The sequence below is a fragment of the Dermochelys coriacea genome, chromosome 5 (assembly GCF_009764565.3).
Source record: "Dermochelys coriacea isolate rDerCor1 chromosome 5, rDerCor1.pri.v4, whole genome shotgun sequence".
In the NCBI taxonomy this organism is placed as follows: Eukaryota; Metazoa; Chordata; order Testudines; family Dermochelyidae; genus Dermochelys; species Dermochelys coriacea.
In genome coordinates this window covers 126,242,249-126,261,415 of record NC_050072.1, presented here as the reverse complement: position 1 = coordinate 126,261,415, position 19,167 = coordinate 126,242,249, and the positions used below count along the sequence as shown (strand labels likewise).

The following is a 19,167-nucleotide window of genomic DNA, read 5'->3' as shown; positions in this document are numbered from 1 at the left end:
CCTAGCTGGAGGACGGGGGCGGAGGGGGGGGAAAAGCTGTAGGGCTGCAGGCTAGCTGCAGCTCCCCCCCCCCAGCTCAGGGGGACGATTTCTCCCTGCTGCGCTATTTACAGCGTTCCCCACCCCCCGTTACTTGGAGCGGGTTCCTGGGCAGCCCCTGACCCCCTAGGCAACTACTTCGCTCTTCAAAGCCCCACCAGGGCCCTTGAAAGGCACGCCCTGGCTTCCACGAATTTTGGATCGAGCCAGAGGCTTCTCACTTAAACAACCTTTTATCGCTCAACGGGGGAGCTTGTTCAGCTAGGCCCCTCGGAAGGAGAAAAGATCACGTTTCACACCGTCCAACCATTTTCAAAAAAGGCTTATATTTTTTGACCTGTGTGACTAAAAGTTGAGTCAAGAAGCTTAATGTTACATTTAGTTTAAAATGCACATAAGGCAAGACCATTGCCTTTCGCAGACCTGGTTTTGTGTTTGAAAACAGCTCAAGCAAGAAAACCACGTTTCCTAACTCCTGGGGAGTGAGTGGATGGAGTTTGTCCATGATCCATTTACAGTAGAGACATTTTAGAAAAGTTGTGAGAAATAGATTGGATCAGGGCCAGCTCTGGGCACCAGCAAAACAAGCAGGTGCTTGGGGTGGCACATTTCTAGGGGCGGCATTCCGGCACCGGCCGTGCCACCCCTAGAAATGTGCCCCCGGCGCCCCAGCTCGCCTCTGCCTGCTCCCTTGAGCGGGCCGCCACCACTCTGCTTCTCCCCCCTCCCTCCCAGGCTTGCCGACCGCAAAACAGCTGTTTCACGTGGCAATCCTGGGAGGGAGGGAGAAGCCAAGGGGCAGCGGTGCTTGGAGGAGGTGGTGGAGCGGAGGTGAGCTGGGGTGGGGAACAGTTTCTCTACCCCCCATTACTTCCTGCACTCCCCCCACCCTCACTCACCTCCGCTCTGCCTGCTCCCCTGAACGCCCTGCCTCTCCCTCACCTGAGGGAAGGGGGAGAAGTGGAGCAGCAGCGTGTTCAGGGGAGCAGGCGGAGCGGAGGTGAGCAAGGGTGAGGAGTTGCAGGGGGGAGCCACAGAAAGCAATGTGGGGGGGGGGGGGCAAAGGCGGCACGCCTGGGGGAGAAGGCAGGGCCGGGGATTTGGAGAAGGGGTTAGGAAGGGGCATGAAAAAAAAGTGGCAGGGAAGGCCAAACATTTTTTTGGTTGGGGCGGCAAAAATCCTAGAGCCGGCCCTGGACTGGATAGAGGAAAGTTGCAATGTTGCCGATCCAAAATGTTCAAAAATCATAGGTCAGGCAGTAAAACATAGAAATCAAGAGATTTGACAAAATAAACTGGGGGGTTCTTTGTCAGGAGGTTTTTAAGCCTTTATGCACTTAATGCACACGAGTCATGTTTTCAAGCTTTTCTCTGCAATCATGAGGGCTAGAAACTTTCTTTTTTAAATAATGGAATATGAGACTCTCACCCAGATCACCTCACTCCAGCAGCTAGGGCTGCAAGAAAAACACCATATATCACAAGACCTTTGATAAAACTGCGAGAGTTGGCCACACTGTATCATGCATACAAACACTTCATTTCTTCACCACTCAGCCCGGCAGCATTAGTCAAGAGAATTTCTTCATCTGAGCATTTGAAGAAAGAAAAAAACAACAACAACATTTCACTGTCAGTGACTTTCTACAGGCCGTTATTGCTGATACGGTACCTGTGATTAAGTAAAAGCTTCCCACTGTCACACCTGCACTGCACAGCTCTGCTTACTCTGGCACTAAGGACCTGATCCAACTTCCAGTGAAGCCAAGCAGAGACTTTCCACTGACACCAGTGGGATGTTTTGAAATGATCGTGCTATTACAGCAGCAGCATTACGCCTTCACTGCAGGATCACATAAGAGTTATTAATAGGGCTGAGAAAGCCTTCTCCCCAACCCTTATTTATACATTAATCTCTGATAATTAGCAAAAGCGCAATGAGATATTATTACAGCCCTTCCCTGTCTGACAATGGTTCAATACTATACATACAAAAGCTCATCTGGTATTTACTCTGTTACAGATGTGATGAAAAAGTTATCAGCTTGTTTATAAATCACAATATGTTACCCAGCAAATTTATCCCAATCTAAACAAGGTTTAAGACAAAAGTTTTGATCTTGCAGCTACTTTAGGAATTAAAAGCGTTATGACACTGGCCCATAGCTGAAAACCTTTTCCAGCTTTTTGCATGCTGGAAGAAAATGTAACCCATTTCCCCATCTGATCTCTTCTGGTAACAATCTGCTATTAGCTTGTGCCTTTTATATATATTCAGTAATTAGCAACATTAGCCACAGCATTAAGTGCTTGATATGTCTTCACAAAATTGTGGGCAGCATTAGGGAGTTTCTGCCTTTTCCTTGTCCCGAGGTATTCTGCCCATGGTGTAGAATTCTTTGTTTGGACGCAGGTCAGTAAAGTGAGCAATACGATTAGACATGGCAAAAAAGGAGGCAATCATGCCTATGTCCCAGGCATCTTCCCGGTCAAAACCCTGCGCCTCCAGCTTTTGGAAGTGCTCTTCAGTTATGTTATCACTGTGACTGACTGCAAGAGCAAACTCCAGCATTGCCTGCTCCCGATCACTTAGATCAGCCAGTTTCCAATTCACAACAACCTGCAAGAAAGAAAAAAAAAGCTACAGAAAAATGTATTCAGAGCCAATAAAGCAATGCAGCTGGGTCAAAAACTTAAAAACCTTTCATTCATCAAGGCTATTGTCAGGCTGTCTGGAGTGGCTTACAATTGTGAGTGCCAATCTCAGGTCAGACTGTCGGAAAGCAGGGCAGATACCCCAAATTGATGGTATATTCGAAAATTAGATTTCACCAAGCCAGTAACAAAATGTGCACTCCTGGATCACTGTACCAGTCTCACTATGGAGTCTCAGTCAACTCTCCAGTCTATCTTGCCACCCAGACAAACTGGATTTTGTGATAAAAGGTTATGTAAACCAAAAACCACATTACATTAGGTTACTCTCAAACCCAAAGGATCAGTCCCTTACCCCAGATCAATTTGGTACTCTGGATCTCACACCAAAGACAACACTGACAGCCAATTCTCTTGTAAACTAACTAAAGATTTATTAGCTAAGAAAAGAGATCCATTAATGAGAGGTTAAAACAGGTAAAATATGTTAACAGGTGAGTCAAAGCTTGTAATCCAAAATGGTAGCAGAGATGTAATAGTCTGCTAGTTTCCCAAAAATCTTTCAGGGTTACCCAGAATAACTCTGGGATCGCTGTCTCCTTGTCCAGAAATTCCACCCTATTAGAATTCAAACTGTCCAGAGATGCAGGATTATTCTTTTGAATCAGTTATTTACAGTTGATGCTCACAAAAGACAATCTGATTAATGTCTTCGCCCACAAAGGCCAGTGAATTTCCATTGTTGAATAAAATGGTCCTTGCTTTGAAGATAGCACTCTTCTTCATTTATATTGCCAAGGCTCCAATCACATTTGATGGGTAATTTAATTATAGGGATATACACAATGTAAAAGGTAATGGAAGAGTAAACAATCCTTCATTAGTTTTCATGAAGTTTACACATCAAGTACATTCTCATCTTAACATTAACACACACTTTTGACTTCGGGTTAAGAAGCTACAGGGATATGCATAATGTAATGCAATAAAAATCAACAGGTTATAGATAAGTGAAGACAATACCATTAACATTTCCTTTGAACCAAACCAATTACAAGTGAATTGGCCTGTGTTGCGGGGGAGGTACACCCTGTCAGCCCCTTAGGGCAGTATGGCTTCGCAGGCCAAGTCAACTAAGGCAGACCTGGGCTTCAGGGCAGTAAGGTCTAGTAGCCAAAGTCTAAGTAGTGACCTTTCTTCCCAGGATAGTACAGCCCAATAGCCAGAGTCTATGTAATGACATTTGGCAGCCCAATTCACCTCCCTGCCCATTGGCAGTGTCCACAGAAGGTCAGATGGGATGGGGGACCCGGGCCCACCCTTCTCCACCGGGTCCTGACCCAAGGCCCTAGGGAACCAATACCTCGCTGTTCAGTCTCAGTCACCTGCCTCTACCATCCCATTCCCTGGGTTGCATCCTACCCCTTCTTCCAATGCAGGGGGCCCCCGGCAGTCGCTGCCTTGCCTCTGTCAGCCTCAGTGGTTGACTGGAGTTTGGTAGAGGCATCAGCCTGGCTGGCATCAGCATCTGGGGGATCCAACAGTCTCCCAGCAGAAGCCTGCAGCACGTATCTGCTCCCATCAGCAGCCGACCCAGAGTGAGCTGCTCCCCTTTACATTGTGCTCAGCTGGGGTGAGGGGGTGTGGCTTCCTCAGCCTAAAGCATGAGGTTAATCCCCTCCACCCCAGCGCAGGGTAGGTACACCCTGCCACAATCTAATTACACTACAATATCTTTTGACACTCCTTTAATTTCTATTAACATCTGAGTGAATTAGCCTTCAGCCCTGTCCTGAACTGGCATCTGGGCTGACGACGTCACAGCTATGTTTTGTTTCATGGAAGAACTGAGAGATGTTCACTAGAAAATTTTACCTCCTAGGCGAGAGAAGTACTGAAAAGACATACGCAATGGCAGCAAAGGAGAAATCAAGGCCTGCATTTTCCCAGATTGGCCACTGATTCTGGGTACCCCAACTTGAGAGACCAGGGGCAGCTGACTGTCAGCAGTGCAGTGTCACAACTCCAGTTGAAGTCCATGGAAGCTGTAGGTTGCTCAGCATATCTGAAAAATCTGGCCTGGCCTGGCCCAGGCAGGCCCTCAGCCAGTATCAGATTTTGGGGTAGTGCAATGTGGCTTTGCCCCCTGCCCCTCCGTTCTGGCACCAATTGGAGTTCTGACAGAATGGAGAATTCACCCCTGGTAGCTGGGCTAATCAATTTCTGTGTGACTGCTCTTGGCTGTTGTGGTAGAGAAGTATCTCTTTTTCTTTCAAATTCAGTGCCTCCCCCTGCATCTGGCAGGCCGTAGATGCACTGGGACTGTAGCAGTACTGCTGAGCATATGGGAAGAAGGGAAAAGCCACACAGAGGCTATGCAGAGGGGGCCAGACACAGCCAGCAGGCTGGAGATCACTGCTTTGTCACAGGTCTCTCCAGAGCAGAGGTGGGAGCAAGTTAGTGATGTTACTGGACATTGCCTACACAAATCGTCTGATGGAAACCCCCATGCAGGGTGGGAAGAGGAAGAAGATTTAGTTTCCTCTGAACCCCTACCAGAGATGCCATGCACACAGCCTGTTTACCTGGGTTATGCAGAGATAATCAGGATTTGGTCCTCACAAAACAATTTTCAGACCTTCCTGCCACTAAAAATATGAGTGCAGATAAAGTGGTGCACTATCAGTTTGAGGAGTGCTTCATTGCTCCTCAGACATCAAGGATGGATTAAACAGTCCCCACTAAAGCTTTCTACTAAATTCTGCATTACCTTATTGTGCTGGCTGTTAACAGAGGATAACCCAGTCATGGGCAGAGAAACAAATGGACTAGCTTGGAGAAAGAGCGCTAGTGTATTAGGCCCCAATCCTGCAAACTATTTCACGCAGCTCCAGTGGGGTCCATCTGCATGGAACAGATTGAGGATTGGAACCTTAGACATCTTCAGCAGTCAGGAAAAAAAGAAACTTTATTTTGATTATATTTTTTCCCCATCTCAAGACAGCCTACAAAGCAGGCACAGAGTATGCCCTTTTGTTTTGATATTTTCATTACTTAGTTTAAAAACAAACAATCCCACTAACCTGATCAGCCAAAGCTGGCTTTTTAGAATATATCCGATGTAAAGCACCATGTGCAATTACACAGTAGGGACATCTGTTAACAATGCTTGTAGCCACAACAATAAGTTCTTTGTCAGCCTTGCTGAGTCTTCCTATGGGGGAAAAATAAATAATCTAAGGGGGATTTCTTATTGAAGCTTTTCATTTTATTACAAAAAAAATACACACGGATCAATAGTACTGGGAAATAACAGATGCTATAGAGCAGTGGTTCTCAAACTGTTGTCCTGGTGACCTCTTTCACATAGCAAGTCTCTGAGTGTGACCCCACTTATAAATTAAAAACACTTTTTTATATATTTAACACCATTATAAATGCTGGAGGCAAAGCGGGGTTTGGGGTAGAGGCTGGCAGCTCACGACCCCCCATATAATAACCTCACAACCCTCTGAGGGGTCCCGACCCCTAGTTTGAGAACCCCTGCTGTAGAGTCAGTGGTTGGCATGTACTGAAGCATGCAAGAAAGTACATAGGAAAGCATACAGAAGGACGTTGTGACTACAGGGTTACTGGAACAGTTTGTATAGTGGGGGGCTGAGAGCCATTGAACAAAACTGTAAACCCTGTTTACGATGGAAACCGCTTCAAGCCAGGGGGTGCTGCCGCACCCCTAGTTCCAGCACCTATGTTTGACCAGTACAGTTATGCCAGTAATTTAATAGATAGAGGGTTGAATCCTGCAGTCCTCACTCAGGCAAAATTCCTATTTAAGTTTTGATGAGATAAGGACTGCACATTTGATCCATAGATAATTAGGGCCCTAACTTTCAAACAAAAGTAATTTTACTCATGTAAGTAGTTAGTGGAACTGCTAATTAGTCTTATCAACTTCTCACATAAGTAAAAATACTAATGTGCCTAAATGTTTGCAGTATACAGATCCTTAATCAGTACTTTTCTGTGCCTATTTCAGAGTCAAATGATTAATAAGTTTGCATCTTGTTACTTGATTCTTGAACCCTTAATTTTCAATTTGAATTTTGTTCTTATAGGCAAATGCAATGTTGCAGGCCCTATTCGCCAAGGGGCTAGGGGGAGGTTCGCTTTTGTGCAGGAGATAAAATAGAAATAATGAGGTTCTCCTTAAGTTGATGGGATTGAGATCATGTTTTATAACCATCAGGATGGGCAAGTCACCTAGACCAAGCTTCCAGAGAGTTTGAATTTCTCAATAATTGTTGGTAGGTGTTTGAATACCCTGAGCAGACTAAAGCCCATCATTCTCCAAAGAAGTCCTAGGAATGTGACTTGAGCTGTGATAGAGTTAAATATAAATCTAGGGATTTACATATGCAACATCAAACACAGTCAGGTTCTCAAGACAAGCCATTGATTTTCGCAGCATTTCATTTTTTTAACTTATGTTTCTTGCCCTTATGGTTGGGAAGACAGCCTTCCCCATGAAAACCTATACTATGCTGTGTTCCTGAGCCCACTTCTGCTGCTGCTGCTAGCTTTCCAAGCCTGAGCCAGATGAAAAAAAACTCTGATCAGTTTCATTTTCACTACTGCTTTCAGAATTCTGTAGGCAGCTGTGACACTGATGAAAATCATGTCAATTTCACATTGCAGGCTGCTGTGCCAAGCAGCAGAGGTAGGTGTGAGGCTACTGGTTTAGTTTCTTTTAAATCAGTAGCAGGCAGGCAGGCCCAGGTAAGGCTCTAGGTAGAAGCTCTACAGTGAAACAGAGAAAGAGAGAACCTTAAGTTCAGTGTTAGAAGAAGGAAACTTTTTATGATTTTTTTTTTTTTTTTTTTTTTTTTTTTTACAGTAGACACTGGAGCTGCTGACAGGAGACTTGGGGGTGGAGGGTAGAGAAGAAAGAAAAGGAAAAATCCTTCTAGAATTGAGGGGAGAGGGGCAGCTTACTTAAGCTTACTTAAGCTTACTAGGCAGCTACTAGCCAGCCACTTTTGCAAAATATGAAGCCACAAGCAAAGACCAGAGAGAACACCATGGTAGGAGATGCAGTGCCCTCTGAAAGGTGTGGTCACACTCCAGGGCATTGCTCTTGTACCTTAGTGACATCCCCACCTCTGAAGACACAACTCTTCTGCAACTGCCTCTAGGTAACAGGGGGTTGGATCGTTTTTTCAAGCCAATAGAGGTTGGGTCAAATTTTCAAGGCGTCTTAAGAGATTCCGACTTTATGGAAATGTCCTCCAAGGTAAAATAAATGAGGGGACCTCTCCCCTATTGAAAATGTGACGCATACAGAAATGTTCCTAATACAATGTTTTCTAAAGATTTCCATGTGATTTGAGCAGTTCTTTATGCACACTGCACTTGGTCAAAACAGCCCTTCAGTACTGAAAGAGCCAACGGGCACCTCTGTTTTCATTAAAGAAACACTCAAAGCGTATCCTGCAACCTTACTGCTTCCAGTGACTGTTGCAAAAAGCATATCACATTATTACTGCTCCCACAGGATATGAATAATTTTGCTGGCTTAGAAATCCACAAAGCAGAACACTGAGCAACTGTGCAGCCCTGCTTCGCCTGACAGCTGGTTTTGAACCCAGAACTGTCAGTGCTAAATGCATGTGCCTCAAATATTATTTCAGCTGGAAGCAGCGGCAGACTCAAACCTCTTATGTGGACCAGCCAGACCTCACTGAGTTGCATGCTGGGGCCTGTAGTCTCTGCTGCCTGTAACTCTCTAGATGAAGATGAGGCTGGCTGCAGGACATACAGAACTCAGAGCCAAGCACCAAATTTTAGCAACTTTTGACCTACAAAGCTAAAGGCAGTTTCAAGGCTGCTGCATAGCTTACCTCTCTCTTTGTTCATGATGGCATTGTAATATGCAAAGAATGCTCTGAATTCTGCAGGCCGATGAGACATCACACTGAACACGTTGGGCAAAAATCCACTCTGTTCAAGGATTAAAGAGAAGAGAAGAGAAGTCAATGGCTGTAACCTGACTCCAGAGAGTACATGCTATAAAAGCTCAAGGTGGAAAATACATAGGATGAGGTTGACCAGCCCTATGTTGGTAGTGATGTAGTTAATGAGGCAGGTATGCTCCACAGTGGGGACTGGAGGATTGAGGAAAGCCCGTGGACCCAGCTGATCCTGCCCACTACGCCTACCGCCAATGTTAGTCATGGAGTGGGGTGATAATAGGTGCAGGCCTTGGCCAGCTCAGGGCTGGCCAGGGATGAGTGCAGAGTTCTTCATCTCTTTCAGAGAGGGATGCTGGGTTCCAGCCCAAATTTGAGGCAACCTCCTATCTGGTGGAGGTGACAATGGGGCCCAGGGAGACTGTCAGAAGAAACTGGCAACACAAACCCTATGTGGAAGGGCAGGGTCCTGCTGAGATCCCTAGCATGACCCTGAGTTTTGAGGTCACAGTTGGCCTTTGTTTTCTTAGAAAGGGTTGGACTCCAGTGTGCCCAGGCATGCTACACTGGATTGGGGCAAGAGTGTCAGCTGACTGTCAGAGATGCACAGCTGGGTGGGCTGTGCTTTGATGGGCCATTTAGACAGTCCAGTTACAATACACTTTGGCCTATGCCATGTTTTACTGCTATAATGACTTCAGTTGGGGTTTCCGGCACTACTGTAATACAAATAACTAATAGCTGGTCAAGTGCAGAGAGGCAGAGTTATTGCTGCTGATTCCTCCTGGCAGTCAGACCCAGTGGATCTTGTTAGCTCCAATACAGGGGAATAAAAAGGTACACCATGGGCCTGAGGCAGAAGGAACTTGGGGGAGGGATAGAGGGATATTGCAGGGGAAGACTCTACAAACCACCAGGCTCAATAGAAAGTTGTGATGCCTGGAAAAGAGGAACAAGGCTGGCAGACTCCACCAGGGGCCACTGCCATATAACAGGATCAGGGAGCAAAGACTTTAGCCCAACAGGGAAAAGGTAGGAACTGATGGACCAAAGCTCCCAGGAAAGCCTAGCCAAGATTTTCCTCGGTGAGGGTGTTCAGGATGGAGAGAGCAGAGAAGGGGGGCTCAGGGTTAGGAGACAGCGCAGAGAGGAACAGGGCAGGGAAGCAGGAAATAGCGCCCAGAGGGGGGTTCTGGGGAGTGGGACAGAAAGGAGCAGACAGACATTAGGGGGAAGAGAAAAAGGAGACAAGGAGCCTGATTCTCTATGGCCTTGCACCTTGTGGTGTTCCTTAGAATACGTACACCCATTTGGATGAAAAAGCGTCTCACACCCATTCTTGCTCTTTAGCTTTGGGGAAAGGAGAAAAACAAGCAGGAGAAAAATCTTGCCGGCCTTTTCAATGTATCATCAGTAATGAAAAGAATGTTTCAGGTCAGGTTTAACTTCATCCCTTTTTCCCCCAGTAAAACAAAAAGGGAAGGTGGGGGAATGGCGCTTGCTGCCCTTTTGAGCTAGAAGCCATTTGGAACCAACAGTAACCTCCTGGAACAAACAAGGCGAATCATAACCATGCTGAGTCACCCAAGTATTTCCAACAAAGGGCCTGATCCTGCAAGCTGTTCCATGTGGTTGGTTTGCACAGAACTCCAAGGGTGCAGGGGCTATCCCTAATGCTGATCCAGAAACTGTCTCTTGTTATTGGCCAAACTCAGAGGCTGGGTTGTGTCCTCTGGGAAGAGCTTTTCTCAGCAGATTCTACTTACCTTCATCTCGACTTCTTCCATGAGCTCCACTATATCGTACGGCAGGTCCTTCTTGTTGGGTATTGGATAGCGCCCATTCGGCCTCATGGTGCTCCCTGCCTGCGTACTGTATGCATGGCTTATGGCTGCCGTTTGCGCTCTTCCCCACAGGCTCCCTGACACAAGGAGAGGCCGAGGCTAAAGAGAGAGAGGGGGGGAAAGGCTTGTTTAGCCAGCAGGATGGTTATTAGCTCCCTTCTCTGCTTAGCTGCTCTGATACTACTTCAGAATTCATGTAACCCACAGCCACTGCTAGATCTCACTTCACCATGACAACCTACACAACTGACCATTGGGAGACAGCATGGTCTAGTGTGCAAGGTACTGGGCCAAATGACCTGGCTTCTATTCCTGACTCTGCCGCTGACCTGCTGCATGCTCTTCAGGGCCTCACTTTGTGCCTAAGTTTCCCCTTCCACCCTAATTCAACTGTAAGCAGCTCAGGGCAAGGACTGTCTCTCAGGATGTGTTTGTACAGCTCCTAGCACAATGGAGCCCTGATCTCAGCTGGGACCTCCAGGCACTGTTGCAATAATGCTGCAATGACCATGCTTGTGTATTATCTTCACACTCTCCACTTCTACATGGTATCCTCTTAAAGCCACAAAGCTGTTTCTCAGAACTAATGAAACACAAGCCCATCACTGCAATACCCTACAAGAAAAAATACATCAAATCAATTAACCAAAATTAATGGTATCAACAAAGGGCTAAACTTACCACTGATATAAATGCACCAACCTCTGCTGAATGGCTCTGGGGCTCAGGTTTAGCACCTCAGCTTTGGATGCCAGTGGTTGTGGGTTCAAATACTGGTCATACCCTGTCCCTGAGATGTGCATCAACAAAAATCAATAGAACCATGCCCACTCATGCTTATGATATAGTTAGTGTATGGACATTTAACTGACACTATGAAAAAAATAGCACTATTTCTAGAGGCTTGCTTTATAAATATTTGTGCAATGAATTGTCCAGAAACACCTCCTGGATTCAGTTTTAACAAAATCCATCCTAATTCTAAGTACTGTAAAGCGGCACCACCATCCAAAGTACAATCAATTGCTGAAACCTGAGCAATTCCTACCCCACTGGTATGGGTTTAGTGAACTGGATCACATCCCTTACTTCAGAACTCTGCTGTCATTGGGATAGCACAATGCTGCAGCTATGCTTTTTGGAGCAGCGCCTAATATGCTTAGCTGTTATGTAGCACTCTTCATCTGTACATCTGAAAGTGTTTTACACAGGAAGGTCAGTATCATTACCCCATTCTACAAATGGGGAAACTAAAGCATGGGGTGGAAGGAAACTTGGCTAAGGTCAGATAGTAGTAGTCAACCAAATAGGAGTATTATCACCAAGTCCAACTGCACATATATTAAAAAACGGAATAAGCACATCTGAGGCAATAAAAATAATAAGATTTATGGGTCTAATTGCTAATTCTAAAGGGAAAATTCAAAAATCTGAAGAGATGAAAATCTAAGAAACATCATTGACTTGTCCTGAGTGAAAGGAAGTAACAGTTAGTAAAATAAATGCGCCCTTTGTTCACCAGATTTTTGTATTCTTCTGGTGAGGGAAAAAGCAAACAAGGAAGAGAGAGAATTGCTATCTGAACAAGTTGTGTAATTCCCTAAAGGTTGTTTGGTTTTTTTTTAAATCACTTAAATAAATCTGTAACTGAACTTGCCTTCAAACATTTCACCTTATGGAATAAAGCCAAACTAAACCATGTGAATTATTGGGCCCAGTCGTGTAAACTCGGACACCAGTGACAGGGGTACTACAACAATTTTAACAGTGGCAGAAATCACGTATTTGGGTTGCTATTACTACTTCAAGCCAGGAGTGCAGCAGCACCCCACCATACTGCTAGTTCCAGCACCTATGACCAATGACAAAAAGACAAAAGTTTTGCTGACGCAAGTGGCAGCGTGAACCCCCCCCCCCCCATTTACATTAATTCTTATGGGGAAATTGGATTCGCTTAACATCGTTTCGCTTAAAGTAGCATTTTTCTGGAACGTTAAGTGAGGAGTTACTGCAATATCCCTGCCATATTGGAAAGGATAAGAAACTGAATGGAAAATAAAGCATAAACTGAACAAAGTCCTTTAAAATCTAAATTTCTTATGGTGTTGGACAATATACCCGTCTTGTGTTAGTCCAACATGCTCATATCAATCTCAGGCAGTGTCTGCCAGCCAGCAGCTGTGGGCCCCCCGTTCCCATCCCGCAGGAGCAGGAAGAGGCTTGCGGGGGGGGGGAAAGCTGCACAGTAGCTAACAAGGGATTTCAAGTAGGGGAGGGGCAGGTGGGTGAAGGAGGGAGCAGGCCTGGCACAAAGTTGATGGGCTCTTTCTGCTCCCTCCTTCCCACTGCCCTCTGATGAACGACCCCCCGGCTTCCCACGAATCAGCTGTTTGCACGGGAAGCCGGGGCAGGCTGAGAAGCAGGTGGCGGGTTCCTGCTCAGGCCCAGGGAGGCGGAGGTGAGCTGGGGGGGCGCGAGGAGGGCCGCCCATGCCGCAGCAGATAACCCGGGGGGGGAGCAGGGGAACTGCTCCCCGCCCCAGCTCACCTCCGCCACCCTCAGCCTGAGCGGGAAGCCGCTGCCTGCTTCTCAGCCCTCCCTAGCTTCCCGCCAAACAGCTGATTCATGGGAAGCTGGTGGGGGGGGGGCGCAGAGAAGCAGAGCAGGGCGGCGCGTTCAGGGGAGGAGGCGAAGCGGAGGTGAGCTGGGGCTGGGCGCGGGACAGGGAGCTGCCAGTGGTACTCTGCACCCACCAAATTTTCCCCATGGGTGCTCCATGGAGTCGGTGCCTAAGGTGCCACTTTTGATGTGATCAGTGGGGGGAGCAGTTGCTCCCCCTGCTCCCCCCAGCTATTCTCCCCCACCCCTAGGAGCCAGAGGGACCTGCTGGAAGCTTCCTGGGAGCTGCCCCAGGTAAGCACCGCTGGGACTCCCCACCTCGCCCCCCGGCAGGTCCCTCTGGCTCTTTGAGGCGGGGTGGGCACCCACTACAGTGGCCCACGAGACCCTCCTGTCCGGTTCTGGGGGCAGTCAGGGGACAGAGGTATCAAGGAACACAGGGGGTTGAATGGGGCAGGAGTCCCAGGGGGCCGGGGTGGGCGTGGGCAACAACCCCCTCACGGGGTGAGAAGGGAGCCAGTTGTTAAGATTTTGGCAGCTCATCACTGCTTAGAATGGCTATTAAGACACTACCTGGCGTTAGCAGTTTTTCCTACTGACTGAATCAAATCCACTGGTGGTGTGGCATGGAGCCCACCATGCATGCAATTATCCTGGCACTGATTGCAAGAGACCTTTCCTGCACAGCGTGCCTTGGCCCGGTGGGAAGATGCGTGCTCCCGTGAGCCTGAGGGCTAGGCCAGCAGGAGGCTGAACTCCGGGTAGAGCTGTTCCTGCCAGCCAGGTCAAAGGATGGGGACTAGCCAAACAGTCCACTGCTCTGCCAGCGTGGTGGGGCTGAGCAATAGCCCAGCCCTGCCTTGCAAAGAAGTGAAGTTACGGAAACCCAGCAAAGCCGCCAGCAAACCGTGGCACGGGCAGGGCTAGGGTCTTGCTTGTACCCTCAACGATGCCTGACTCGGGCAGCTGGGGAAAGATTCCCATTCCCAGATGCAGACTGCAAGAGCGATTTATTTGAGTCACACGGTGAAGAAGAAATCCTTAAAAACAGCTGTATACAATCACAACTCTGAGCAGCGCGCAATGCCCGAAGGCACAGGTGCCCACGGCTAGATAGCTGTGGCTCACGCTGGCACCTGGGAAGCATGCTCTCAGGGAACTGCAGACGGCTGACCAAAGGCCCAGAGCGCGCACACCCTGCGAAGTCTGACGCTATGTCTGACGCCCTGATAGCATCGGAGGACTGGAAGGGACCACGACAGGCCATCTAGTCCCGTCCCCTCCACTCACGGCAGGACGAAGCGTAGACCATCCCTGACCGGTGTTGTGCCAGCTGCTAAAGGCTGGATGCATAGGGCAGTCCCAAGTGGGTCTGGGGGGGATCCGGCCCCGTGGGGCGGAGGGGGGACCCGGCTGCGGGGGGTCCGGCCCCGCGGGGCGGAGGGGGGAGATTGGCCCCGTGGGGGCCGAGGGGGGGACCCGGCAGCGGGGGGGGAACCGGCAGTGAGGGGAAGGGGGGGTCCGGTCCCGCTGGGCCGAGGGGGGATCTGGCAGCGGGGGGAAAGGGGGGTCCGGCCCCGTGGGGACCCAGCAGCAGGGGGAAGGGGGGGTCCGGCCCTGCGGGGGGAAGGGGGGGGTGTCCGGCCCCGCCGGGCCGAGGAGGGAGATTGGCCCCGCGGGGGGAAGGGGAGGTCCAGCAGCGGGGGGCCGAGGGGGGGACCCAGCAGCGGGGGGGGAACCGGCAGTGAGGGGAAGGGGGGGTCCGGTCCCGCCAGGCCGAGGGGGGACCTGGCAGCGGGGGGAAAGGGGGGTCCGGCCCCACGGGGACCCGGCAGCAGGGGGAAGGGGGGGTCTGGCCCTGCGGGGGGAAGGGGGGACCCGGCAGCAGAGGGGAAGGGGGGAGACCCGGCAGTGGGGGGAAGGGGGGGTGTCCAGCCCCGCCGGGCCGAGGAGGGAGATTGGCCCCGCGGGGGGAAGGGGGGAGATTGGCCCCGCGGGGGGAAGGGGAGGTCCGGCAGCGGGGGGCCGAGGGGGGGACCCGGCAGCGGGGGGAAAGGGGGGTCCGGCCCCGCGGGGACCCGGCAGCAGAGGGGAAGGGGGGGGACCCGGCAGCGGGGGGAAGGGGAGGGTGTCCGGCCCCGCCGGGCCGAGGAGGGAGATTGGCCCCGTGGGGGGAAGGGAGGGTCCGGCCCTGCGGGGGGCCGAGGGGGGACCCGGCAGCGGGGGGAAGGGGGGGTCCGGCCCTGCGGGGGGAAGGGGGGACCCGGCAGCGGGGGGAAGGGGGGGTCCGGCCCTGCGGGGGGCCGAGGGGGGACCCGGCAGCGGGGGGCCGAGGGGGGACCCGGCAGCGGGGGGAAGGGGGGGTCCGGCCCTGCGGGGGGCCGAGGGGGGACCCGGCAGCGGGGGGAAGGGGGGGTCCGGCCCCGCGGGGGGAAGGGGGGACCCGGCAGCGGGGGGCCGAGGGGGAACCCGGCAGCGGGGGGCCGAGGGGGGACCCGGCAGCGGGGGGAAGGGGGGGTCCGGCCCCGCGGGGACCCGGCAGCGGGGGGGCCTCTGCTCGGTCTATGGGGCCCGTTCAATCCCCAGCCGCAAACGGCTCTGCCCTGTCCCCGGCCGCCCCCGCGGGGAGACGCCGGGGCCCGGCTCGGCCCGCTCCAGGCGGGTGCCCGGGGCCGCACTCACCGAGGCGCGGCGCGGCCGCAGCAGGCGCAGGAGCGGGCCCCTCATGGCGCCGGCGGGCGGAGGTGGCCGGGCTGCAGGCAGCGGCGCTCGGCGGGCGGGGGCCGGCCCGCCCCGGCCTGCTCCGCCGCGCCCAGAGGGTGTGACAGCGCCGGACACAGGAGGCCAGTGTCTTCCTCCGCGCTGCACGGAGGGGGGAAACTGAGGCACGGAGCTTTGCCTGCCCTCAGGCACCCAGAGCCAGGAGTAGTCCCCCAGCGTGGCCAGCCCAGCCCCAGGGCAAGGGACTCTCCTTGCCCTGCTTTTCCTGGCTGGAGCCGCAAGACGAGGGGCGAGTCGTAGCTGGGTGCCAAGGTGGCTGGCAGGATCACCAAGCACCCTGGGATCTGTGCAGAAGAAATCAGTGAGCAGTGAACGGCCCTGCCCGGGGCAGGGTGAACCAATCGGGGCTTTAGTCTCCGGGAGTTTCAGGCCAGAGGGGATCACTAGATCATCTAATCTGACCCCTCTGCCCGTATATCACAGGCCACCTCCACCACCCAGCACCACACACTCAACCCAACAACCCCACGGAAGTGAGACCAAAGTCAATGAGAGCCCCAGGCGGCTATTACCTGTCACAGGCAGAGAAGAGGAAGGCCCGAGGTGCACCAGTGCCAAAAGCTCCTGCAATGGCAGGGAAATGATTATAGGAGATATACCCAGATAATTCTGCCTGTCACCCCCAGGCTGCAGAGGAAGCTGGCCACCCCCCGTCCGACCCCGTCACTGCCAGTCTGACCTGGGGGAAAACGGCGGTCAGTAGACCCTGAGCCAGCCAACACCTAAGAGAGAGAGAATAGTCAGTGCCACCTCAGAGCCCTGGCCCTCCCTGTCCAGTATCCCATCTTCAGCCGTGACCATCCTGATGCGTCAAAGGAAGCATATAAACCCTCCCAGAATACAAGGGGGGGATTCCTTCCTGACCCTTGCCAGTGGCTGGCTGAAACCCTGACACATGAACTTTAGGAACCTAAGATGTAAACTCACCATGAGCCCCAGGGCTTTTGAGCCCTGCCCCACATAATCATGAGCAACCATGTCATATAATCTCACTCAAATTTGTCCAACTGTCTCTTAAAACTAATTAAGTCATTTGCTCCATCGGCTCCTGTTGGGAGGCTGTTCTAGAACCTCACTCCTCTGATGGTTAGAAACCTTTTCATTTCCAGCCTGAATTTGTTCATGGACAGTTTATTTGTTCTTGTGTCAGCCTTGTCCTTTAGCTTCAATAGCTCTTCATCCTCATTGGTATTTACCTCCCTTCCCCCAGTGTATTTAGAGAGCATTATATCCCCCTCGGCCTTCTTTTTGCAAGACTAAACAAGAGAACAGCATATTAGAAATACTTATCACAGCCTCTTTCCTGAAGGTTGACAAGATAGTGGGACAGCGGGAGAGTCTGGGGACAGCCAGGGCCTAGGGAATCTCCCCTCCATCCCCCTCTAAGGCCCAGAGTGCCAGAAACCACAATCAGCCTGGAGTGGCTCAGCTCCTGGAGTCTTGGGATTAGGGGAAAATTCAGCTTTCATTTCAAACCGCTCAGTTGTTAGCCCTGCTCGTTGAGAATGTGATTGGAGTCAGCACCCAGGGCTCAGAAACCAGAGGCCAAAGAGGCCCCAGGGCACAGCTGAAATCTCAGTGATTCTTTGAGGCCCTTCAGAAGAGATCGCTTTGTTCCAAGTAAAATAATAAAATGGTTTAGTGGCTCAGTGACTTTCCCAAGGCCATGCAGCGACTCACTAACAGATCATGATTAGAACACAAGAGTTCCTGCTTCCCGTCTCATGGCCAGTCCAGTAGGCCAGTCGTATCCTGGTCATATCCATTTAGCACCAGGGAAAGGCGGAGTGATTGGACCCCCCCCCCCCCGTGCCTATTTGTGACCAACCCTCTCCCCTCACTGTTTCAGAACCCCAGAATTAGCCCATGCACTCTCGTGTCAGATTGAGAAGCCAAGCCCAGCAAATATTTTGGATGAGTTTCCCAGGAGCATTTTAAAGAATCTCAAGAATCCTGATGATCACTTCCTTACCCTGACACAGACAATTTTAGATGCATCATTTCCAAGCCTTTGGAGAGAAAACACCCAGGATAACATCTGTTTACACTGTGTGCTAATCTGGTTAAATCCATTCCTGGTAACATACCCTACAAATCCAGATACATCCTTTGAGATAACCCCATTTGATGTGAGTTTGTCAAGAGGAGTGAGTTGTGGGTAGAAAAGTGTACACTAAAGAGTTTCTAATGATGTATGGGAAAGTCATTGTGTATTGGGTTGTTATAATGTGTGCCGTGCAGTTAATGGGCAACGACTGTTTTGCTTCTGGACATGATGTTCTATGGACATCAAAGAAAATGTGCCATGACCTGTAGGCTTTTATCTTAGTCAAATACATTAATTAAACAAAAGGAGTAGTTCAGTGTGGCCAGCTAGATCAATGCTTGCCTGTCCTCTCCAGAGCTGCTGTTCAAATTTACAGAAAAGGTAGGTGTATCATTCATTTGGGAGTTCCAGGCAAAGTTTTTATGTAACATGGTGACTTGGGCCCAGATCCTCCAAAGAGCCAGCAATACCAGTAACTGCCATTTCACCGCTGCATGGTGTCAGCTTTTTAGTTTACTGTTTCTCTGTATTTTCCCCCCTATTTGCTTGCTGAGTCGACCTGCAGTTCACTCATCAAAGAATGCTGATGAGGATTCGCAGAGCTACCTTAACAACATTTCAGAGGAGGGAATCACCCAGAAAACAATTGATTTATGACAAGAATGAGGAGGAATCTGTATGACTTCATGACATGATGTGTGTCAGGGCTCTAAAGACAGCTATGCTGACCTGTATGCATGCGTATTTCACCCCATTACAGCTAAATCAATCCAATAATTGTTGTGAGATCTATTATTAGGTAGGGCAACATCCTAAACTGCTCAGCAAAATCAGGATAGTAACCACCTATCATCTCAGGTCCCTCTAGGCCTGTGCTTGGAGTTGCTATGTGGCTTCTACTCTGCAGACTGTCAGCTGTTCTTCTGAGCTTGCATGAAAAGCATTCCTGTTACAGAGTGGGACTTGGTGGGAGTCAGTCAGCTGCACCTGTGGAGAGCCTAACTGCCTTGTCACTTAACTGCTGTCTGCCTTCAGCTTACTCGCTGTAAAATGGGTATATTTCCCTGCTGTGAGGATAACTTAACACATATTAACTTAAAAGATATGTTCCTCTTTGAAACAGAACTAGCTCAAAGCACTCAAACAAATTTCTTAACGTGTGTCAGCAGTGTGTGCATGGACAGTTAGCTGCTGTGGGCTAGTTGTTCGTGTAGAC

The 19,167-nt window shown here is 50.4% G+C and overlaps 1 protein-coding gene across 1 annotated transcript; it reads right to left on the bottom strand.

Moving 5' to 3' along the window:
- Positions 1-344: 344 nt before the first annotated feature.
- LOC119856175 lies at positions 345-16,882 on the bottom strand. Its single transcript, XM_038403371.2, has 6 exons — positions 16,832-16,882; positions 15,806-15,985; positions 10,427-10,603; positions 8,592-8,691; positions 5,778-5,908; positions 345-2,659 (listed from the first exon to the last, which is right to left on the bottom strand). The coding sequence occupies exons 1-6, from the start codon at positions 16,880-16,882 to the stop codon at positions 2,381-2,383; spliced, it is 918 nt and encodes a 305-aa protein (XP_038259299.2). The 3' UTR covers positions 345-2,380.
- Positions 16,883-19,167: the final 2,285 nt, after the last annotated feature.

What these genes read in the sequence shown, in the direction of transcription:
- LOC119856175 (XM_038403371.2), bottom strand. Translation starts at nt 16,882, where the DNA reads ATGGTTGCTCATGATTATGTGGGGCAGGGCTCAAAAGCCCTGGGGCTC. An exon ending in CAAAAGCCCTGGGGCTCATG is followed by an intron (nt 15,986 to 16,831) that starts GTGAGTTTACAT and finishes CCCTCCGTGCAG; the next exon opens with CGCGGAGGAAGACACTGGCC. An exon ending in TGCGGCCGCGCCGCGCCTCG is followed by an intron (nt 10,604 to 15,805) that starts GTGAGTGCGGCC and finishes CTCTCTCTTTAG; the next exon opens with CCTCGGCCTCTCCTTGTGTC.